At 36.9% G+C, this 25,062-nt stretch overlaps 1 protein-coding gene across 4 annotated transcripts in view; it reads left to right on the plus strand.

Moving 5' to 3' along the window:
• Positions 1-21,531, plus strand: part of CACNA2D3 (calcium voltage-gated channel auxiliary subunit alpha2delta 3) — a 481,763-nt gene extending 460,232 nt beyond the window's left edge. For 3 of the 4 annotated variants that reach the window (XM_030043854.2, XM_030043853.2, XM_030043852.2), the window contains 4 exons: positions 2,255-2,366; positions 19,118-19,230; positions 20,053-20,135; positions 21,122-21,531. In XM_030043854.2, coding sequence (XP_029899714.1) covers positions 2,255-2,366; positions 19,118-19,230; positions 20,053-20,135; positions 21,122-21,214 — 401 coding nt within the window. In that variant the 3' untranslated portion in view covers positions 21,215-21,531. Of the gene's footprint in view, positions 1-2,254; positions 2,367-19,117; positions 19,231-20,052; positions 20,136-21,121 lie in introns of those variants that run through there. The other variant, XR_003927719.1, reaches the window with a different exon arrangement.
• The last annotated feature ends 3,531 nt before the right edge of the window (positions 21,532-25,062 follow it).

Here is a 25,062-nt window from a genome sequence, read left to right on the forward strand (position 1 = left end):
CGCAAAGCAGCCACTGTAGGAAATGGGTAACTTTTTTGGATGTTTTTTCAAGCGTACTGTACAAATGTGCCTTAATATATCCTGACATGAAACATCCAATGGCACTTGCATTGTATGTTAGGGAAAATATCCTTTAAAGAGAGCATCCCTCTTCATCTTATGAAAATTAACGTCTGTTTTGTATTTTAAGCATGTACTAACTACAGAAGATAGGCATTAATAACTTGCAACCTTTCTTTTCTTAAAGACAAAACTATCATTACAGCATTTTGACAGACAAGCATGATTGAGGAATTTTCATTCATGTTTTAGTTGAAAGTGAAGTTTTAACTACACAGTTCACTGGCTCCATTTCTTTGATGAGTAAGAGTACTGAAAATACCCCCTCATCATGCTCATTGGAATGTCGTCATTTTTATGGTACTGCTTGCCCAGTTCAAATTTGGTTAGGTAGGAAGTGATAGTTGTTTGGAAACCAACGTGTGTTAGTAAAGCAAAAGCAAGAGAGATTTCACAAGACAGAAGTCAGCAGGAGAGACAAGCACATGCTTAGGTATGTTCTTCTGTAAAGGTGCTACATTGCCACTAAGAGTTGTAATAATTAAGACTGCACTTCATGAAATTAAAACTAATGAACTTGCACTTTTTTTTAGTTAACAATGCTTAACAAAGCTCAGAAGAAGATCAATTCCTCTAATGGGGAAATTGTTTCCTGCTCAAATTGTGACGTTAATAGAGCATCTCATATTACCAAGATCCGAGAGGGTCCCCACACCTGCCAATTTACCAAACCCTAGTATGAAAAATACTTCCGCACAATATCTTGTAATCTCAATCGCTTTTGTAAATGAGCGGGAAGAAACTGATGCCCTAAACCTTGGGCAACCCCATCCCCTTCTGCACTCTGACGAGGTGCTGGAAATCTGAGACATGGATCTTTGGCAGTCTCTTTGTTACACAAGCCATATGCTGATAGAAGTGAGGGTAGACCCAAAATACAGGTGATAAATTTCAGTCATTCTTGGCAACAGATAAAGAGAACAGAAGCGAAAGGGAGAAGGTGCAGTAGAGCTAGTCAGACAATTTTTAAAAAAATGCTAAATTGTTGAATATGTCACAACCATAGTGAAAACATGAGAGATAACAAAACTTTTCTGACCAACTTTAGTATCTCCCTTGAGATCTGTGCATTTGGGGGAATATTTTTTTAATTATATACAAAAATTATGAATGGTTCAGAAATGCATGTCCTAGCGCATGATTGCAAATGCAGTTTTGGTCATTCCCCTGGCACTGCGCAGTAGATACACCATGGACTCTGAAACAGATTATCTTGAATGGAAGATCTGTCAAGTCCGAGAGCCTGTTTAGTGTAATCTATTTTTGTCATACCTTGTCTTGTTTTCTCACTTAGCAATTAGTTTAAGATAGGCTTAACATTTGTGCTGATGTGCAAGTCTATCTCTGTGTTAAGGAAGAATGAAGGGGTAGGGAGGAAAAAGAAAGGGAATGAGGGAGGGACATTGTCCAACAGATACATCAGCGTGAGAGTCAGAAGAGGTGCCTTCAGTTCCCAGCTTTGCTGCTGTCCTGTAGTTTGACCTTGAACCAGTCTCACTGCTTCCTGATACCTCAATTTCCCAGTCTTTAAGATGTAGAGCACGACACTTTCTTTTCCCTTGTACTGCAAGGGCTTCAGATTAAAAGTGTTACGGAGTCTTAATTATTACTATTTTTGGAAGCAGATAACAAGCATTGGTTCTGGGCAAAGTACTGCTTCTGCCCCCCACCCACAGAGTTATTCTAACTGATTCCCAAGCTCTAATCTGAAAAAGTGTTTTGGCTTCAGTAAAATGTACCACATTTTAGATATCAAATAAATATAAACCCCCATACATAATAGTTAGTGATGCACAGCATCACTGAAATAAAAATAACAGTAAGTCCATCTTGAATCTACAGAGAAAGAATAAAAGCTTGTGAGTAAATATAAAGTAGGTTGGTAATGGCTAAACCATGAATAACTACTTTAACAGTTATGTCTTACAAAATTACATTCCATGGATAAACTTTTTTTTTTTTTTTAATTGAAAAAATAGTGTTATGCACTGCCTAGGAAATCTCACAGGGTGGCAGAAGCTGAGTAACATTTCCATTCTCTGTGAGCTCTGTAATACAGCATCTCATGTTGTTCAGAATTTTGTGTGCTGTTCTTCCCATGTTAACATCAAGATATTTTTTCCTGTGCCTATAGCGCAGAGGTTGAAACAAACCCTAGAGCCCTGTGATACTGAATATCCAGCTTTTGTTTCCGAACGCACTATAAAGGAGACCACGGGGAATATTGCTTGCGATGACTGTTTCAAGTAAGCCCTTTCAATTTTTTTTATACAACTGTTTGTGACAAAGCAATAAAACTGAATTATTCAAGGTTATGTTGAAGAACGTACAAGTCTGTTATGTTTTATCTTATATAATGACCTCTGTCAGGGTGTCATTTCTCTTATTACAGGGGTCATTTAAAAGTTTGATACTCTTAAATTAAAGCAGTGCCTATTATTTTCTACCAAAAAATGTAAAACCAGTAGAGGCTTATACTAATTTCAAAGAATAGTGAATGTTTTAAGACTTTTCCTGGACACAGGCAGCATTCTAAGGGCATATTCTGTAAAGACTTAGATAGAAAAAGGTTTGTGCTCTCCTATCCAGGATTGAAGCCCTGCTGGATAGGTTAGACGTTCCCCTGTGGTACAGTGAGATCTGGGTGTTTTACTTGAATGCCAAACAGTGTTTCCTTCTTAGAATTGCTAGGCTGAAAGAGTGGGAGAAGATTAAATCTATCCTCCAAACTTTCAGTGCTGGGAAGCTGAGTTAATAGTAACAAATCTCACATGTCAGTGCTGCAACCTTGTCAGTTCTACCAGTGCTACTGTAAAGTTGTCCCTCATAGGGTTAAAAGAAGAGAAAGACTTCAGTCTAGCTTTCCTCCTTCATACTGAAAATGTCTTTTTTCTGCATTTAGTGCCTATGTGCAGTGACATTTTTACTGTAGTTATGGTACATTTTAATGGAAGAATTGCATAGGTATTGTTTATGCAAATTTCTGTACTTCAGTAAGTCTCTTAATTGGATTTCCTTTATGCTGAGAGGTCATCATCGCAAAGGAGATTAGTATTAACAGCAATAATTTGTCTATCAATATAAGTGTCAGGAAGAATTTATAAGTTAAACAAAAATTGTTACAACTCTCCCTTTCTAGACTAAATCAATATGCAATTAGCAAATAAATGTGAAAACTTCTTCACTTTGAAGTCAATAGGTGTGCTTCTGGACTTGCTCCTAAATTTTCTCCTCAATATCTTCATTATTTTAAAATAGGAATTAGGAGTAAGTACACTGGAGATATATTTTAAGTACTAATATTCACTTCTAATTTGCTGCTGACCAACTTTTAGTTGTAAGGAAATTATTAATGTCTAGTATGAATAATTGGTTTTATATGGCTTTGTGGGATAGAAGTATGAAAGTGCTTTGTAAATTGATCCTAGGGAACCCTTTAAGTGTAACAATAGGTCCCACTGCCTGAAAAGTACAAACTCAACAAAATCAAGCTGTGATTTTTCCACTTGACATATCAAATACAATGTATGTTACACTGCTATGAGTGCTTCATGCCAGCATTGTAGAATTCAAGCAGCCTTATTTTGTGATCATTTAGCAGAAGTTTACTGAGAAGTTGTGCCACAAATTACCATACATCCTGGCAGTGTTCAAGGCCAGGTTGGATGGGGCTTTAAGCAACCTGGTCTAGTGGAAGGTGTCCCTGCCCATGGCAGGGGGGTTGGAACTAGCTGATCTTGAAGGTCCCTTCCAACCCAAACCATTCTATGATTCTGTTTAAATATTGCAAACAGACATGATTCCATGAAAAGAAGATTAATTTAAGAGGACCAGGTTTTCTCAAAGGAATGCAGATTTCAGTCTGTCTTCTAAAGTAACTTCAGGTCAAAGGAAATAACTTTCAAAAATAACACAATTCTGCAATACTTGGACAGCACTGAGCTGGAAACTGAGTTTAGTGAAAATTATAGTATTTCAAAAATAATGCGCTAAGATCTTTTTCATAGAAAAACATTTTGTGTTCCACAGTGGAACAAAAAAATAAAAGAAAACCCTGTAAGTTACAAACTGATCTCAAGGCACCCATTATTTTTCTCCACAAGCAATGGCAAAACCTAAAGAAATAATCCAGAAGAACTATTAGATTCTCATGGGAAAGTTCTTCGTTATACCGTTTACCCACTGTCATTAACAATCTACAAATTGCATCTAAGATTGCAGACTGTATTGGATTCCAAATATTTCTGTTATAACCCAGGACACTCTCCCGCAGAACAGCTAAGGAATTTGACCCAAAGTTCTTTGTAGACCTACATCTTCTGACCTAGTTTTCTGTTTCATGGCCTCAATACCAATAAATATTTTTACAAGCAAGTGTATTGCTTAATACTTGTAATTCAAGAATGATGGGCTCAATCAGTCAAAATTAGGGTTCAACCTTATATACAGTGAGTCTTGAACTGACTCTGTGTTCAATGGTTAATCTGCACAGCATCTGTTGCATACTAGGCTCTCGATTCAGATCCATTTGAGTCAGTGGGATTATTTTCTGCATTCTCCTTGGATCGTGTTATAGATTAATCTGTTTGTGATATATACTTGCAAGTCTTGATTACAAATAGGAGAAGGTATTTGTAAATATTTAGCTGAATATACACCCACTCTAATACTGCAAACCTATTTGAAAGACACTGGAAAACTCAATATATTGTGAACTGGTTTGCAACAAAAGTTGCGCAAATACTCTGCTGCAAGAAAGTTCGTGTCACAGGTTACTTATTCAAGTCACTGTCTTTTGTTCCTACAGTGTCAGTCAGGTACTACTATAGATCCCTTGTATGAAAAAGGAGGCTAAAAGCAGTCACTTAGTAGAAGTAAAAATGATGACTGAGGTTAATTGAAACCATATAATGTTACTTAGATAGGACATTTTGGAGCACAAATACTGCGTTATTGCTAACAAAGTCACAGTCATAGTGAACAAGGTCACAGAGTGAGAGTCAGAGGCTCAGTCTTATTGCATCCTGGGTGTGCTGTTACTGGTCTTACAGAAATACTCCACACTTCACAGTTACCAAGGGGAACACTTACCAACTGTAGTTACGAAAAATAAACCTTGTTCTTATAAATGTTTCCAATCGTAATTTTTAATCATGGGTGCTTGGATTTAAATCAAAGTATCCTCACAAATAAATCACACAGCAGAAAGGACTACATGCTAATTACTCCATAAATAGCTGGCTCACCTTTTTAGCCATTTCTGAAAGTTTATTCAATCAACGGAAGGGTACCTATACACTAAAATGGACTTTGACTCAGGCACTAGATGTATACAGACCTATAAAATACACTCTCTATATGTAAACTTATCTCTCACTAGCAAAAAATAAATGCTACTTTGGGATAATTTGCAATGTTTAAAAACGATTTTCAAAAATATAGGTTTTATTAAGAAAGCAGGAGCCTAAAAGAAAATAAGAATTAACATAAGAATGTCATTAGGGTCACAGTTTGGCTGTCCCATCCCATAATTTTTTGTTATTCAATATCCCAATGATTATTAAATTAATCTGTTATTCAAACAGCAATCAAAAACAAGTCAACCCACATTTTCTAAGCACTGTCAACAAGAGAGGAAGAACTGGGATTTTTTTAAAAATCTGAAATGCTTTCATATTTTCCAGTAAGCTATTCGCTTTTATAGCAAAAAGCTAAAAAAAAAAAAAAAAAAAGCATTACTTCCGAAAACTCAGGTGATAGACTGCTGAATGTTCTATGGCAGCTTCAGTGTCAGAAATAGTTAATTTCTAAAGAGAAACATTTTTTCTTTATTAATGTCAAATGGCACTCTTTCTGTTGAGTCAGAACTACACTAATGCCAAACACACTTGGTGTGGGTTTTAAAGGTGTTGTGCTGCTCAGAGATGTGTTTTTGATTAGACATTAAATTTGAAGTCTTTGGCTATGTAAGCATCTCAATGCTGCTTGCAGTTTTATGAGGTATTGCCCCAATGTGTTAGCCACTTTTTAATACAAGTAAGTGTGTCAACCAAAGTTCTTCACCAATTCTCACTGGTTACATTACCAGTTTTTGCCTTCTGGTGACCTCACCATTGCAAAGTTTAATTGCTGATACTTAAAAAGCACTAAAAATGTCTAAGGAAAGCATCCTTAGAAAGATGAAGTTGTTATAAATTAGAAAGGATGGTCCCTGTTTTGATATTTGACCAAAGTTACCTGATCTTTTTAGTATATCCACTCATCTGTTTGTAGAACAAACAAAAAAAGTTTTCTCTAATTGCAAATTTCATTTTTGCATGAGAATTCCGATGTTTTCATCTAACTTCATTTAGGAAAATACCATTAATTTCAGCATTAACTCAGACTGCTATGAATGTGGGTATAGTTCTTCTGTAGGCACAGCATCTTACTCATCTGACTATTTATACCTTTAGTGTATATTTTAAAATTTCGAAGTTGCAAGGAACCATTTGAGTGCATAGTTGCCAAATTTGCATGTTCAACTGTAAAAATATGAGTATACAAATCAGGCAGCAGTTGCACAGTCAAATGCTTAAAAATCTGCCCTTTCAACCTCTCCTGTTCATGTGTGATGACATATTGGACTTGGATGCAGATCAAAAATCTGGCCTTACTTCCAATGACCCAGGGAGCAAAGCCCCCTTCTCTTTTAATTGTAGCACTCAGGGGTCCACAAGGTCAACACCAAAAACCCAGAGAAACTGTTTTGTTCCCAGTTGATTCTTTGTGCACAGACTTAAGACACAAAATAAAGAGAAAAGTAAATATGAGAAAGCCATATTCTCACTAGGGAAGCAAGGAAGTATGTAGCTACAATCATCGTAACCCTGGGAAAGACTTGAATGCGTGTTTTAATTATGCAAGATGAATGTAAGTGTTCACTTTACTTTGCTGTATATCACATGTAAATTGCCTGTTAAATTGATAGGAACTACTTATTTGATTAAACACCATCCCATGTATTACATATTTGGCCCATTGGAGTGTTAGTAAGCAGACAATTATTTAAGGAAAATCATCAATAAAACAAATGTCTTCTTTTGCTTTCTTATAGACTGGGCATTGAGTGCCGTTCATTGTCAATAAAAGGAGGTAAATGGCAGTGGAACTATAGTTCAGGATGACACTGAACCCTTCGTGTGGATTTATAATGGCAAATTTCAGACTTGTCCACTGAATGCACTTATTTGGCAGTAACAGATAAAATAACAATACAAATTAGATTCAGATTATTCAGGGCATGAGTATATTAGTGTCAGGAATAGTGCAATCTGAAGACATTAAAATGGTAATGGTTTTCAAAAAACGCTTAATCTTGCAACATACCAACATTTGCTAAAATATTTCTGCATTTCTTTCTCAGCAGAAGCTTGCCAAACTGCTGTACTTGATCGTGTTTAAAATGTGTAAATAAATATGCAGTTCAATTTCCCATGAAATAAATAATCATTTGCCTTTTCAGATATAGTTAGTTTACTCCTAAACAAATCAGCTTGCCACATAAAACAAGCAAAGCATCAAGGGCCAATTTCTTCTCATTTGGAGCTCTATCTATGTACATCAGAATATCCCTGTAGATTTCCTGGTGTAGTTTGGGCAGTAAATTATAGTCAGTCTTCTAGAAGACATTTTGGGTTGTATTCATTTTACTGTATGCATCTTACAGGACCCTGAAGAAAACCGATGTTCTCTATATTTCACCATACTTTGTTTAGACTGTATGGTTTTGCACGGTTGCTTTTTCAGCAACTATACCAAGTACACATGTGATACCATGCACAGAAATGGTTTTGACCTGTGCCCATGTTGAGTCACAGGTGTGCTGTAGTCAAACTGCTCACTGCTGATCTTGGCAATGTTGAACAGATCTTCATTTCTGAGAGCTTGCTTAGGTGTGCATGGAAGTCAAGGAGTATCTTCAAGGGAAAGTATTTCACATACCTCAGTAGTTAATTGTTGAAGGCTCAAGGATCAAAATCTTAATCTGTAGCCATCTTGCACTTCCGTTTTGAAAATCAGATCTTCCAGACTTGCAGAATACTTATGAGTGTTAAAGTCTTTATATTTGCGGCAACAGCTGTATTGGTAGAAACTTACCATAGCCAAAACCCCAAAACTCTAGAAGATCCCAAAAGATACTTTTTTTCCTGTTCTTTCCTTGTAAAAAGTATCAAATTATGCAATTTAAACTGCTAGAATTGTTTATTAAAGGTCTTTATGCTTAGTTTAAAATCCTATATTGTGTGTTACCCACACATCTCCGCTTGCATGCTGAGTAACTTCCTCTTCACTCCAAAGGCAACAGTGATTATAATGTTTGTCATGCAGGTGCAATTTAAAGTCACTGTATGGGTAATTTAACTCTACCCTTTGATAATGTATATTTTAAATGACCAGTTCAGGAAACACTGTAGATTACTATTTTCATTTAAGAAAATAGGTATATGAAATAATAGGGCAAGACATATATGTTACCAGGCAGGCCTGTGCCTGCGAGTCATTAGTTTAACAATCCTTTGGACAGTTTTCAAGGTTGGGATTTTTTTGTTGTTTGCTTGGGTTCTTTGTTTTTAAATAGACAAGGATTTCCAATGTTCCTTTTTTTGTTTCAGAACTTTTCTAGTCTGCTTGTTGAATTCAGGAGTATTGTAGCTGCTTATACACAGAATGCCACCTTATATTGAAAATAGTCTTTCATTATTATCTCAGTTTCTTACCAGAGTGTTCCCCCCAAAATCAAAACCTTGGAGTTTGTTTATTTAGTTGACAAAACCATGCAAATCTGTATTCAGTCTCTCTCTTTCAATTTGCTTGGCATTGTAGTCATCATAAAAAAGCTAGAGAATGAAAGAATCACTATGGATCAATGGAGAAAAAGTATATTTAATGTAAAAAAAATTCTGACCATAGTAATCGTTTTCAAAGGGCATTTTTAATGGCAAGGAATATATATTGAAAGAGAGGGGGAAGAGAAAGAAGGAAGGAAGAAAGAAGGAAGAGAAAGGTGAGGAAATGTATGGCGGTCTTTTCTTGCAGATGTGTGCATCTTCTTTATTAGGAGACTTCATAGCACTGACCATGTGGTCCATCTGTAAGTACTGTAAAATCTTGGAGACACATGGGTCAGCTTCCTAGCAATTCAGTCTATTAATGTTGTCATTAGTTTTGCTGTAGGTTTTTTTCTGACAAGTAGGATGAGATGTGCTCTCTCTCTTAACTGCCCAAATGAGTCTTCCAAATGTCTTCCAAATAAGCCTAGAGCTGAATTGCTTGAGAAGTTTATAAATAAAACTTCTGCGTGGGAAGGTGGCGATCCCTACCCATTCATAGTTCATAGTTAAGCTCAGTACTGCTATAAAATGTAAATATTACTCTACTTAAAGTTAACATAATTTTACATTTTAAACAAGCAGTAATAAATATTAACCAAATGATAGATAGTAGCCAACACAATGAAAGGATATTTGTAATGACAGGAGATTCAAAAAGTTGTATGAATGCCATAATATATAAAGCTGAGTAGTAATGTATATATCAAAGATGGCTTGGAGAAGGAAAACTCATTAAAATCGGGAAACATTGCAGTGAATTTTTAAAGCCAGGCACACTTGTGAAGAATTGCTAATACTAGGAAATTCATTTGAATTTATAATATGTTCATATTATATTATAGTCTGATGAAAAACAATGCAAACATGACTTAGGCATCTGTACATGTAGCACTTCTCTTTATAAAGGATTTGAGAGCTTAATGGATATTTAGTAGCCTTTAACTTGGAAAAACAGTGTGACTCTTAAGATTTGAGTGCAGTGCAGGGAACATTTATATATTACCTAAAATATTACAGAGTTTTAACTAGCTATGGAGAAGACGACATGCAGTGTACTTAATTCTGTCAGATGTGGCCTTCTCAATCATTGCTAAAGTTTACGTTTACAGAACTAAATTAACAACATCCTTGCAAAGCACACTGTGGGCACATCCGATAAGCACTTTAGTTCTAGGGTTTATTACACTTTTAATGTGAATCTCCTGATCATGTCTGCTTTTTATACTTCAGTTTGCGTTGTGTAGCTCTTTGCTAGAGCCATGTCGTCTTCGTAGATTAGACTGGACCTAAAGCTGAAGAGTAGTTACCGATTCATGCAATTCCAAAGTTACTTTTACAATGTCATGTGATATTTGTGAGCCTTCCTAAATCAGAGGAAATCAACTGGCTTTTTAATCTCTAAATTATATTTAGAATCTAGCTTAGAGATCATCTAGTATTTTAAAAACATTACCTGAGATAACTCTCAATACAAACCGCAGCTACTTAAGTAGGGCTAAAAAAAACTCTGCTAAAAACCACACGTTGGCTAACATGCTATAGTAGAACTGCATTTTCCAGTCTGGATAACTTTTCTGACCTCCCTATCATTGTCCTGCTAACCAGGTGCCAGCATCAAAAAGCAAAGTCCAAGCTTTAAGAGACCTCTGATATGATTTGCTTTGTGCCGATTACGGTATCTCCTCTGTTGTTCATTGTGAGCAGTTTACCACAGAATCAGGTAACCACTCTGCCTATGGAGACCCACTTATGCCACGGTCTCAGCTCAGGTTTGTTCAGGGGTATGAACCTTGACTCATATTTAAAGCTTGTGGGATTTCTGAGCTTGGTTTCTTTGCAAAAATTTTGCAGTCCATTTTAAACCTAGTGATCTGAAACTCTCCATTATCTTACATCCTCATAAAGGTGGGTGGCTGGACTAGAAAGCTTTGGAGCACAGTCAAATTCCTCATTACACAAAGTACTTTTTTTCCTCCTAAAGTCTGGGCACTCAAAGCTTTTGGACGTTTGTAACATTTCTAATATGCAGTTGGTAAGGGACTCTTATCTGAGCATCAGTTATTTGAGAAAGCATCCCCTGATTGATAATGAAAGAGAACTGGCCCTTCTGGGTTTCCTATCTGAAGCAAGGTGGTTGCCAACCATGCCACAGCTCTCAGGGGTTGCAAGCCTTCGGTAGACCCAGGAATGGTGAGGATGATATTGTTCATTTGAATCCGTGATTCTAAACTTTGCTTTGAGTAGGTATGTTTATACTGACACCAAATTGTGCTACAGTCAGTCAGGCTATACGTGGTAGCAATATTTTGCTAGTATGGGGTCAGGTTACAGGCCTGAGGCTGAGAGGTTATCTGTCTCTCTTTATACAAGAGAACCACTAGCTGCTTTTTTTCATATACTTTAACTGCTCCAGCTCTCAGAAATGTTGTTATTGGCATACATGTTATTTTTATAAATTGCATTAAAGATATTCCATTCTCTATCATCATTTATCTGAAAAAAACCCAAGTAGCCCAACTTGACTGTGATATAAACATTTCATTCATTCATTTAAAAAATGTGATAAGTGAGAGAAATGTGGGTTGGAAATATAGCCAGCAGCCTGGAAAGCACATGATAGGAGTTGGGAAACAGCACAGCGGATATCTGCACTTCAGCTGAATGCTTAAAGTTTGTTCCAGACCATTAGGGTTGAACATTTGCAACCAACAGTTATGTGAGTAACACATATTTGAGTGCAGAGTGCACAATATTTTCCATTTACTGTACCCTGGTGCTGGTATGTTTTTTCTTTCTCCAAAAAATAGGAAAGATCGAATTTGACAGATATGAAATGTAATCCCAAAGTAACAACTAATCTTAATCCAAACTACTCAAACTTCATTAACGCAGGTTTGCACTCAAAAAATACACTAAAAGGCCTGGAGGGGAATGGCTGAATTTACAGAGATGCTCAAGCATCGGAGCGCCCAGTGGGGGCTATCTGAGTTGAGTACCATGGAAATTCAGACTACTTTTCCACATCTTTGTGCACGTGTTTAGGTTGCCAATTTGAAAATATTGCCCTCAGTTTATTTCAGTTCAAACTCCTTGCAGTGAAATTCTTCCATACTTTGTAGGATTCATCCACACGGGCAAACCAACTGGTAGCTAAAAGATCTTTTCTGTTGCCTCCTAAAAATGAATGATATGATTATGCAAGTGCAGGAGTGACGTATGCTAATGCAATAATGATATATTATTCTAGTCATAATTTGAATGAAAGTCCCGTAGTCATTCACTATAACATTAAACAATAGTATTAAAGTGTTCCTATGGTCATTGCAGAAACAAATGAAAAATACCCATATGTTTGTTGTTTTTTTTTCCCCTTGAATCAGGCTGTTAAAGCTCCTGAACATGAAATTAAAGATGAATCTGAACAGCCATTTACATGTTTATAGGATTAAAATCCCACCTACACCATGTGTTTATCATGACCACATACTCTACTGCATAGCATCTGTTGTCATGAGCACAGATTTAATAGCAGCATACTTCTGTAAAATTAAAAAAAGTATATTGTTTGTAATATATACCATATAATTCAATAACTGTTACTTATGAACAAGCGTGTTTTAAAACAAAGCAAAATGATGCAGTATTTCTGTGAGAAAACAATAATTAAGTTTTAACTAGAAACACACAGCATTGTTTTTAAACAAGTTGAATTGCTTTTAATGTTGGTGCTGTGCTTAAGTCATCCTCAAATTACAGAGAAATATCTCCCATTCTGTAGGATAATGGGAAGATATTTTCTTTAAATACTTTTGTTCCTCTAGTGTAGTCTTATCCTGTAAGTATCTTCAGAGTTCTACACTGCTTGTCATTCATTTTGTTCCCTCAAACACTTTGCAACCTTTGCAACTGTCTGAAGAAAGAAGGGAAAAATGGGTCTGAAAATTAGAGATTTCTGAAGGCTATTAGGAGGTTTATTACCATTCTTTGTTGTTGAAACAAGTTGTGTAGCGGTGTCACTGGCCACCAGCTAATGGCAGCATGGTTGTAAGCCAGGAAAAGGAAAATAGTTCAGTGCAAGTGAACGATAAATGATGGTATTTGGGATCCTTAGTCTGAACAGCCTAATGAGACTGCATCCCCTCTACGGCTGTCTGGCCCACCCTCGGTCCTGTACAAAATATGCTGCATTCAACACGTTTCCTTACGATTGGGTGTGTCTGGGGCTATGTAAATGGCTGCTTATTAGTAGAGAAACCTCAGGTCTGTTTTCAGTTTATATCCCGTCCAAAACTTAACGTCAGTGGACAAGGAAATGGGTTCTCTCTCCTGCGTGGAAATACAGACTAAGCTGTTTAACAGTAATATTGATTTCCTTTAATAGCAGAGGTTATAGTCAAATAGTAGAGAGTAAACAACTTAAAGGTTAGGTTTGCTTAGCTGGACAAGACACATCTCTTGCATGTTTGAAATTGAATTACCTTAGCTTTGCCTGTTATGGATCCAGCTATGTTAGGGAAGGAAAGTTGAAACCAGCAGCATCTCAGAGACAAGATGTTAAGCCTACCACATACAGATTTTGCACCTTGTGATTCAGGTAGTTGTAGTGAAGCAATGACCTGCATTAAGCAGGGAAATAAGTGACTTAGAGAAGTGTGTGATTTTCAAGTTGGCCAGTAAACTGGTCGTCTTCCTTCAGGAGATATAGGAGCCTCATGACTACAGCAGCCAGGAATCAAAAAAGGGTCTAGCTCTGCCTTGCTACTGCTCTGCCTGTTTTCATCGATACGGGAGATGCTCCGAAATCCCTAAGGGGACAGACTGCAGAGGCCCCACAACAAAGCCACCTGCTGCAGCAACTAATAACCACCTTCTCTCTGTCCCTTTCTTACTGCTTGTCCCAACATCCCTGCCCTTTCCCCCATCTTGCAACATTTCCCTCCTTTCCAGGGAGGTTTGTCCCTCTCCCAGCTGCCTTACTGATACTTTGCCACCCAAGAGGTTCAGAGGCTGGAAGATGAAAAGAAGAGAAAGAAGCACATGGTGCGGAAAGAGGGCAGTGCAGCAAGGGTAGTGTCAGCTCAATCCCTACTCTGCTACTGCCCTGAGTACATCTTCTAATTATTCCTCCTTACAGGAGAAAGTAATTCTTGTAATAAGAAAAAGAGCTGACGTTTTTGAAATTAGGTTCGTTGGTTTTGTTTTTTTAAAACATAGTCTGTGGAAGAAATTATTATGATCAAAATATAATATAACTGTATGAAAATGTTTATATATACAAGCTAAAGGAAGAGATTCAAACTGGAAAATAAAACCAGGTTTGAATGTAGTGTGCTGGCTCTTTTAGAACAGGTGTTGTAGTCTGCACTTAGCTTTAGGCATCACATTTCACCCAGTTCGGGATGCGTTTCTCTGCAGGATCACTATTCGGCCATTAAAGAGAGAGAAAGACCCTCCTGCAGAGGATGATTCAGATCACCGAAGCCAAGCTCCTGCTCTGAATTATCCTTGAATAGTCTGTGGCTCTGCATGTACTCTGTTCAAAGTTGGGGATGATTACCCTTCTAATGTAGGAACCTGAGTTACATGCATAAAGGCAGCTGGTGTGACTGCCCTCCAAGAGTTGTATTACAGTCCTGTTATGATGCTTTCCATATTCTAGGCTATCTTAAGAAATGAGAAGGAACTGGTTCTCTGTGGGAAGAGTCATTTAGCCACCAGACACACATTAAAAGTGTGCTTTCTTATCATGCCTTCATAAGCACAACTTTAGCAAATACGATTATGAATGCAGCAGTACTTGAATTCCAAGTCTTCCTATTTCATTCCACAATAATAAATTAATTTTCAACAGATAAATACTTGCATTTTTGAGCAAATATTTACTATTTCTAAGTAAAACATGAAGCTGTTTTTTCTTTTCCCAAATCAATTTGTATAATATTTGTGTGGATGCTTTTATATCAGCTGATACAGAAATAGGTTAGAAAGAAACAGATAAAGTGTGTGCAACATGAGAAAAGTCTTGTGTAACGCTCTGACTCAAAATGCAGAGTTTCTTGCAGATTTACTCTCTATTCTTATTTTTTCTTCATTAACAAAATAGTTTGGCATGACTAGATTTTCTTCCTCCTTTCTCTGCCCCTTCAAAGTATTAAGTGTCTGCCTTTCTCACCTTCCCCACAAAGTGAAGAAGCAGTTTGTGTTCAGGTCTGTTTTAAGTCTCTGAACCTGCACATCAAATAAACCAAACTAGTTCCTCAGCGCATGAAAGATGGAGGAGAAATTGTTAATAAAGCTCTTATTGACTCAAAGTGGCTTCAACGTAACAGGAACCCCAACAGTTTATTCCATTTTATATATGGAGACATATGCAAGGCTTTTTCTGTGCTGTCACTATCAAATGATGGTGATGATACTGGTGTAAAGGAAAAAGGTTCAAATCAAAAGATTTACATTACTTAACACAAAAAAAGCTTTACTATTTAAACATGAAACATTCTCCATAAATATTAAACATAGACTTTCTTTTGTTTGTTAAACCAGCAAGAAAGTTCAATAAAAACCCTTACTCTGTCCCTGAGAGTTGGCTCCCATACTGCCAGTGACACAAATGACAGCCTAAGCCAGCAGGTGTTCAGAAATGCTTATTGTAATATAAACTTGAGAGACTCACAGTGGAGCTCACTTAAAAGACAAGACCATTTTCATTACTTTGTCAGCAACTTTCCTTATTTCCCACTGCAGTCATGGAAGCTGTTCAGCATTGCTAGAGTATTTTCTCCCTTGCAACTGAATCTTGGCATACGCAGGGAAACATTTTGGTGGAATATTTCAGTATTTGAAAGGCTTTGTTCTCACTGTGTATATGCACCTTTTGTTTTCTGTGAATGTTCAGCTCCTGAGACTTACTGGCATGAACATTCACTGAAAATGAATTTCAAAGATGTATGCGCATGTCACCATGGAAACTGAAAGCTGAACTCAAACAGAAGACCTGCTGCTGGGATGATTGTGTGCTTTATCCAGTTTGGGCATGGAAGCAGTGAAGCAGTGCCACGTGAATTATCTGAATAGTCACAGAGCAACTGCAGTGGTTGTGATTGGCAGAAACTTCTTTGCCATTGATCTGGTGAGGGTAAGAATACCTCATGACTGTCAAATGATCTTAAATTACAGCAGCTGAGAGAAGTATACTTTGCTTCTGCACATTCTATTAATAGAAAAGAAGGCTAAACTGGACATTTTTTTTTTTTTGCCCTTAATTATTTGCTCGACTCGATCTCTGTCTTCAATCCTCTCTCTTCACTTGTTGATAAGTTAATCCTTTGCCTGTGACCTCACAAGTCAATGACCGGTGAGGACACGCACTTGGCTTTACAACTTCAAGATTATGTTTGAGAATTGTGAAAGGGAAAACATTCATTTACTGCTGGTGGAAGGTAACATTTTCTTTTTAATTTACCTTTAGTATGGTGGATGAGAAGCTAGTTCCACTTTGCAAGATATTATTATGCAGTGTGGAAACAAAAGCTGTGGTGAGCCAAAATTTTCATCTTTTTGTGGATGACATCTTTTTTAGATGACAGTCACATGTTCTGTGGAAGTCATCATAAGGTTAGACACTTCACAAAGATCTGTAATAGATAAACAGACCGTAGATTTGTAAGAATATTCGCTATTTGGTAAACGGAACCAGTGTAATTAGTCGATATCTACCATATAATTCCTAAAGTAGGAAAGTTTTTTTGACTTGACATAATATATTGCTCTTTGCAGTTCCTTTAATTCATAATTTCCATCAATCCATGCATATACTGCATTCCCCAGGTCTAGCAAAATTTTCTGTAAGTGTAGGACTTAATTCCTACAAACCTTTGTAGTTTTTCACTTTTTTTGTCAGAGAAGCCATATAGGAATTTACTCAGCATCATAGTTCTGTAGTGGAAACTTTCTTCTGTGTTGAAGTGCTTTCTGTTTTCATTCCAGCTAGGTGAAGTGATAGGAAAAGCTCCCAAATTTTTATTTACTTCTCCCCGCCCCCCCCCCCCCCTCCCTTCTTTGGGGAAGCAATAGCCTATACTGTGCGGCCCTTACGCCACCTCAGAGAAGTGGGTGAAAGAAGAAATAAAATGGGAAATGTACCCACCTTTCATGAAATGGCACCTTTAAACCTGGCTGTATGGTACATGCTTTCTCACAGGCTTCAGTATTTACCAGGGAGGCCACAAAAAAGGGGCTGTCACAAAAGGTCTTGGAGTCAGGCACACCATAGGTACAACAGAAGAGTGATTACTCCCTTCTCATCAAAAAGAGAAATTCATCATTTGGCATCCAGTTAATTGTTACAACACTTTCTACCCTTCAGGTCCTTTTCTGAGCTAGTTTTAAAGACACAATACATATAAGTTTCAGATTGCACAAAATCCAAATACTGCTAATTCCTGGGAATAAAATTAATTTTTTTTTCTATTCTTCAGGGTTTGATTTATTCATAACTGTTTTGAGAAATTCATGCAGTACAGTTTTGCTGTTATTGTCTGTTAAAGGTTTTCCCTCCTTTCCTTTTATTGGCCCCATTTCTCCCACACACAAATCCACAAAGCCACAGATGCTCAGTTACAATGATGTCAGTCTTGCTACATGCTCCAGCTGTTTGGTAGGTACATTTATAAAGTTGAGCCTTTTACATTATGCCATAAATGTATATTTCATGTATAAACATAAAGCTAACATACTGCAGATCACTCTAAGTGTAATTTTAATGGAGGTTCAGTAAGTTTAAAAAATACTGAAAAGTGTTTAATCTTTCCGTTGGCAACATTTTTATAGTAAGTTTTCCAAATTTTTTTTTCTGAAGCTAGGTTTGAATATTCCCTGCCCCCTCCGCTATTTCATCTTCTGTGATCTTTGGAAAAAGCAGGGAGTTATTTTAGTAAGACAATATGTATTTTAAATAAAGATGTCTGAGGAAAAATATGTTTCTCTCCACATCTTCTTGGTGCTCAAACCCTCACTTAACGTTCTGTACATTCACCAGCATACCGCATTGAAAAACACCTAATTCCTGGAATTGCCATTTTTCGATGATATTCGATATGGCAGATATTCTGTTGATACCATATACAAATTCTGACAGATTGTTTTAAAAAATTTTCAAGAATCGGGTATAAGCCATAAAGCCTTTCATTGTGTTGTGTGAATTTCAAAGAAAAGGCTAAACAGTGCCTATTTGGCTCTGCCTCCTCCCCCTTTTCTCTTTGGTACGTGCTTAGGAGTTTGACTCATTGTAACTATGTGGATCATTGAATAGTGCCCACAGGATCCTTCCCTGGTCTCCCCTGGGTGCTTTCCTTCTTACAAGTAATGTCTTTATTTCTCACTCTCCTTTTGAGTTGCCTACTTTGTCTTAATTTGAATGTGGTGCTGAGTTATCACCATATTTGTACCATATAGTCGTCATTATTCTAAAATAAATCTCCTCGCTTAGGAAGATTTTGAGGCTTAATCTCTGTTTTGTTGGCTCAGTAATAAAATGACTCCCAAGAGGACAGATGAAAGCTGAGATCTTTCCCAGTAGTTCATGTTGCTTCAAGCAAGAGCCAGAGCGAATAAAGGCCCTAATGTGATTGTAGAGGCTAAAGTTTGGGACCGAGAGTTATCACTACATGGCTGCAGAAGAACCTTCGTTATTTTTTGCAGATCGGTTTCATGTGTACTTAAAAATTCCAGATCATAAATACATAGCTAGGTATTCATAATAGAGGAGAGATTCAGGATTGACATCTGAAAAAGAAAAAAATGTGATAAACTCCTTGGTAATTCACTTGTGTCTCAGTCTTTGCTTTAATGTGTCGGCAGTATAAGCCTATCCATTCTGCTTCACTTGTGAAACTTTTGGGATCATGTACATCTCAGAACGGACAACCATATTCTGTGAACTGAGGGAAGCATTGTCCAAAGCCCTCTACTTCTACAAGGTGTGGAGATATAGTATGATATATAAAGTCAATGATATTTGTGACTATAATACAGGCGTTGTTGACAAGTTCAAAAAGCCCTAACAAAACCTGTTGCTCAGAAATACAGATGATGTCACCATTATTTGATTTCTTTTTAATTTGCAGGTCTTTTGTTATCCAGCAAATCCCAAGCAGCAATCTCTTCATGGTGGTAGTAGATAATGAATGCTTCTGTGATTCTGTCCCACCAATTACCATGGCACCTATAGAAATAAGGTATATCCTTTTATTTGCAAAGTTGTCAGAAGGAGATTCAAGATCCAAATGTTGAAAAAATTCTTATTATGTAAAACTTGCAACATGACTTAAGAATGCATTGTTACCAATTATAAAGTGCTGGGGCTGTTTGAAACTAAGCCAGCTGAGAATGCATTCTTACTTACTTATTTTCAAGGAGAATTCAATTTTTTTTTTTTTTTTTTTTTTTTTTGAACAGCCAGTACAAATTAAGCAAACACACTTATGTGCATCTTTAAATATGATAAGGTCATGGTCACCTTTAGATAGCTGAACACCTTTCAAATTAGGCCCTAAGTATGTGATTTCCTTTTAAGAATGGAGCTCCTGATATTGGAACTTATAAAACTTAAAATATAGATAACCTTTTATTTTAGGGTTGGACTGGAGTACCAAAAATATTTCAGAATCCTGCTTTCCAAAAATATAAAAATGTAGTAAAATAAATATATCACTTGATTTTTAGTTGTCCCACATTTTATTTTGTGCTCCTCTGTAGTTCAGGATTTGTTTTCTCACATAAGTTGGAATTTATCAAAAGTAGCCTGCAGTGTGCTTTTATTGCAGACTTATTATGGAAAGACAGGTCAGCAGTGTAAGTGCAAATGATAGTCTCTAAACTACAGATCACTGAGAAGAAAGCAGTAGAATTACCTTCTACCTTTTTTTGTGTTGACCACACATATCACCTTCGGTTTCTTAGGGAGGGGAAGGAAGGAGCTGAAAGATTTTCATTATATTCATTTCAAAACACTCACATAAAAATGCAATGCTCAGAATATCTCTCCTTAACTACCTTGTACATAATGAATCCCTTAAATGTGAACGTTTAAAATCTCAGAAGATAAGACGACGCCCAGAATCTTGTCATGGATTTCACCCTGAAGTAAGTTTCTATCTACTTTTCCTTTCTTTTGGACTCTGGTAGATGTTTTATTTCTTAAAAGAAAAAAAAAAAAAAAAAAAAAAAAAGGAAAAGTATCTTCTAAGATGAAACATCAGGAAATATCCTGAACACTCAGAACACAGTAGTAAGGGAAGTGAGTGACACTGTAAGTGCTGCAAATCTTTTTAGTACTTTTGTAGACAATGTCTCAACGTGCTGCTTTTGTAGACTGTTTTGTATCATATAAGAGAACATGGTAGGATGTGAGCACAAACTGGCAGCCAGGAATATCTGAGAACCTACTCTGGCTCAAGCACTGACCACAAGACTCCTCATTAGACATGGTTGGGAACTTTGTGCTGTTAATGTTTTTTTCAGTAACTAGTTTCAGAATCTCAACTGTCATGCTATAGTTTGCACATAAATATATCACTTGATTTTTAGTTGCCACACTTTTTATTTTGTGCTCCTCTATAGTTCAGGATTTGTTTTCTCACGTAAGTTGGAATTTATCAAAATTAGTCTGCACTGTGCTATTATGTTTACACATAATATTGCTTGGAGGGGGTCACTACGCATATTTACTACTCTGTGTTCTGCATAGTACTCTTATTTGTATAGGGCCACGGAGATCTGACAGAGACCGGGATGTGATTACAGTGGCTTGTACAGCATATGTTCATAGACATCCGTTTTACTCTGGAGTAACTTTATTTCATGCCTTCGATGGTGTAATGCAATGTAGAATGAGGTCTAAAATATGGCATGGAGGGGACTGTGTAATGCTTGTTGATCATGCTCACCTTCAGTCTACAGTCTAAACTTGTTCAAATGAAAATGTGTACCTGTATTACTTCCTGAGTCTATTTAGTTCATGGGTTTTGTTGGTTGTACCAATCCTCTTCTGCCTCTGTAGTTTGGTAATTAATCATGTATCATAATTGAGTGTAATGGCTTGTATTTATTTTCCTTTTTTTTTTCTTTAGGAAAATGCGAGAGAATGTGGTGGTGTCTCAGGCCTTAGTGCTAAACCTCCTCTTGTTCTTCTTCCTCTGCTGTTGGCGATTTTCTCAAGGTGACATTGACTGATGTGTTCAATTGGCATGCTAATACATGGATAAACTGTGAACTGGGAAATGGTGCAACATAGAGGACATGAAATATAGTCAGAGCATCAGCATTTCATGATTTTAAACTGTTGGTGATGTAAATTCTTAAAGATATGTTGAAAAAAGATTTATCTTTTTACTTTGCAAGTCATGCAGATGTGAATTTGGCATATGGTAGTCATGATTCATCAAAAAAGGACTTGGTAGATAGAGGTGACCATTGCTTTGTCCCATTGAAAACAATTTAAAACTGTGTACTTTTTTCAATAAAGTATATTAAAATCACAGTTTCAGAGTGTATTTTAAGTATGATAATATATTTGTTCCATTAATTAATGATGAGAAGAGAATAAAATAAATGGAAGATGTTTTATTATGCTTTTAGCCTATTTCTGAAAAAAATCAGAGAAGAAAATGTGGAGTTAGCTTTTATAATAAGGCAGAATAGCTTTTATTAACAAGTCAAGGGAACACATGTGCATGTATGGAGCTGAGCAGGTAATACGCTGCGCTGATTTATAGTGAAGGTTTTGTTTCTGGAAATAGCTATAAAACATCTCAGCCACATTTAGAAAGTGAGCCAAAGCCTGATTAAAGCCTTCTCCCTAACTTGGGCAAGCTTTAGATCAAATTGGTTGATTTGGTTGCAGATGGCAAAAATAAATACTTTTCATTTGTTACAATTTGTGGGGAAGATATGTAAAATAACCTATATAAAAAGATGATACTGTTCTGTCAATGTTCTGCCCTATAGACGTCACGCCAGCTAGGAGAAGCTTGTTATGAGGAAATTCCTAAGCAGAGAAAGTTTGAATTACAACACATCTGCATCAGCAGAACTCATTATGGTTTTCACTGAGAATTCATTGAGGCTCACCCTCAGTGGGCAAAGATCAAGACCAATATTTTTCTATTCTAGACCTTACGTTCTTCTTTGTAAGGGAAATGAGAAGATAAAGAAAATAAGATTTCTGAGTCTTTTAAAACCCTATGCAAAGAGGGATATTTATCCTACCTCTAGTATAATGAGTATATTCCTCTTGTAATTGGTAGTAATGTCCCTGTTGTGGATATGTTTGCTGAAGATCTTGATCTTTGAAGTACGTTAATCTCTCAGTTTATCTTTGGAGTTTTATATGAAGTAGAATGCTATCAAGAGAGTAACGTGACCTTCTAACAATATCATACATTAGATGCAAAATAAAATGCCACTGTTCTAAATCTGGTGCTTGAAAATTGCAGCTTCCTGATTGGGAGTGAGTATGCTTTTAGCGTTAGATAAACGCTAAGCAGATTTGCTATATATCTTAGGCGAGAATAGGGACCTAAGCCACTGAGAGGGGCTTTGTTTTAAGCAATACTATCCAGCTTCTAAGAGGAAGAACTAGTAAAGTAAAATTTCCACTTCAATGGTTTAATGGGTTCAAATGCACTGGTACTTCCTGTGGTACTGAAACCATACAGATCTTTGTCTGGACTCATAATTTTCTTTTCCTCACCTTTTTTTAGTTAGGAGTGTTTTCCTACAGACTTCTCTGTCCTTCCCTGTTGGTCTCAAAATCAGTCACTATGGGAATAATTTTCCAGCTGACATTCAGTCAATCTGTTGTCCTAGCGACATGCTCTGTTTACTAAGCTAATTGGGAATTCAGAGCATTTTCTACACTTGGACCGACACAGATATCCTGCCGTTCTTTGCTTGGTTTTAGTCTGAGCACCATTCCCCCTTACCCTCCATCATTCTCCCCAACATTAATCTCAATACTTTATTTATAAAGTATTTTAGTTTCTGATTTTTCTTCTGAGTTTCCGGAATGCACACCACTACAGCCTCATATTGTCCGATGCTGTTCTTTCTCAATGCAAGTTAAATGGCAATGTTAAATGTTTATAAACCAACACAGTCTAGGTGATTTTTCCTTGTTAGTAGAAAGCGAAAAGAAATATCTTTCTCATTAGAGCCCTTGAAAAGCTCTGCATACAAATGCTTATCCTGTCTGATGTATAAATCATCATTGGTCTTAGAAAGAAAAGAAATACATTAAAGAAGAAAATTTATTTCTACTGAACCAAGATGAAAATGCCTAATAATAATTCATTGTTAATTTTAGAAAGAGGTGGACAGTTCTGTAATTAGAAAGGAACCAGGGAGTAACAAGAGAGATTAAAATATGACAGTCTAAATTAATATTGTGAAAGAGATTAAAATATGGGTATGCAAATGAATATTGCTCAGAGAAACGTGACAGTTCATTTTCACGCATTAAGACAAAGTTAAAAAGGCAGAATGTATTGCTGTACACAAACAAGTTACTATGTAAAACAGGATAATCCAAGTAAGTTGCTAAGTGCAAAAACATTTGTTATGAGTTGCCGTTTCTTTGCTAATGAAGACATCTTTTTAATTTTGTATTTATTCCTTTAGAAGTTTCTGATGCAGTGTGAATTCAGGTTCATAAAGCCAGTAGTTTAGGAGAAATGGAGATGTTGCCTTGGGTTCATATTTACGGATCTTTGCCTGTACAGGTCCTCGTATTCGATTGGGTATGTTCAGTCACTGACATTCGTGTTGCTTTTTCTGAATTTCAAACATCAGTCATAAGTGCATGAAACAGATCAACGGTAGGCCAGTGATAATGCTGTGAGATATCTATTTATTTGAACTAATTGGCTGCATCTTTGCTAGTAAAGTGAGTGTGTCTGGAAACATTTCTTGGCACTGAGGCCAGCTGGCTCAGAGTGGCGTGTGTGTGCTTATGCAAGTAAGGTCTCGTGGTCTCCAAAACGGAGTAGCTGCAATACGAACAGCCTATGTCCAAACTCAGAACCGATGATTATGAGTTTTATGGGACAAAGCTAGCTGACACAGGCCGAAAGCATGCCAAGGGCTGTTTGAAACAGTTTTACAGAAAAGCTGATCTCATTCTAATGCATAGGAATGTTCCTGACTGTTAAGTTTACCGGTCTGTATGTCATCATTAGCTCTGAAACACTTAGAAGGCACGAAGGTACCATGAAGTGGGTCTGCGCTGTCATATCACAACCTGTGGCAGGTCATAGAAGGTGGAATTAAATTTTGTGACCTCTCTAATCCTAGGCGCTACTCCTCTCAAATCCTAAAAATATCATGCAAGGTCTGATCCAAAGTCCAATGTAGTCAATGCCAAAACACAGATGTATACATATGCATACATACAGCTGCATATATGTAACCTATATGCATTTTTAATAAACGGGAAATTCAGACATCAGCTATATTTTTTATCTCCCTGAATCTGAGGTCAAATCCAAGGAGAACCAGGACAACTGTACAATCACTTTCTACACAGCAAGAGGCATAGCTGAAAGTTTCAGCTTCTGCAGGGCTTAGATTTTTTTTTTCTTTTTTACTGTCTTTGTTAATGGCACTGATTTTCAACTTATTAGCCCCAGCTGCCTCATCTTCCTTTAATCTTGACACAGCAAAGACTGTCTGGGGGCTCAGGACCAGCCATGGACACACGATTTCCTAATGGCTTTGTGTGGGAAAACTGTCTGCCCATAACTGTCAGTGCTGCAAACACTCCTTTAAAATCCTGTAAGCCAGAGAGCCTCAGGCAGGTTTCTGCAGCTGTGCTATCTCCTCTCATTGTTTTTGTGACACTGAGACTGCCTGACCCACTGCATTTTGCTGCCAGGGCCAGTTCTGCAATATATATGCTAGGCAAAACAGGTGGTTGCCTAGGGCAAGAAGATATTAAAAGCAGCAGTGATTGTTTCACTGCCTAAATGGCTTCAAGAGACTGTTTCAGTTTTCTTCTGATAGCAAGATCCCCAGA

The sequence above is a fragment of the Aquila chrysaetos genome, chromosome 20 (assembly GCF_900496995.4).
Source record: "Aquila chrysaetos chrysaetos chromosome 20, bAquChr1.4, whole genome shotgun sequence".
Taxonomy (NCBI): Eukaryota; Metazoa; Chordata; class Aves; order Accipitriformes; family Accipitridae; genus Aquila; species Aquila chrysaetos.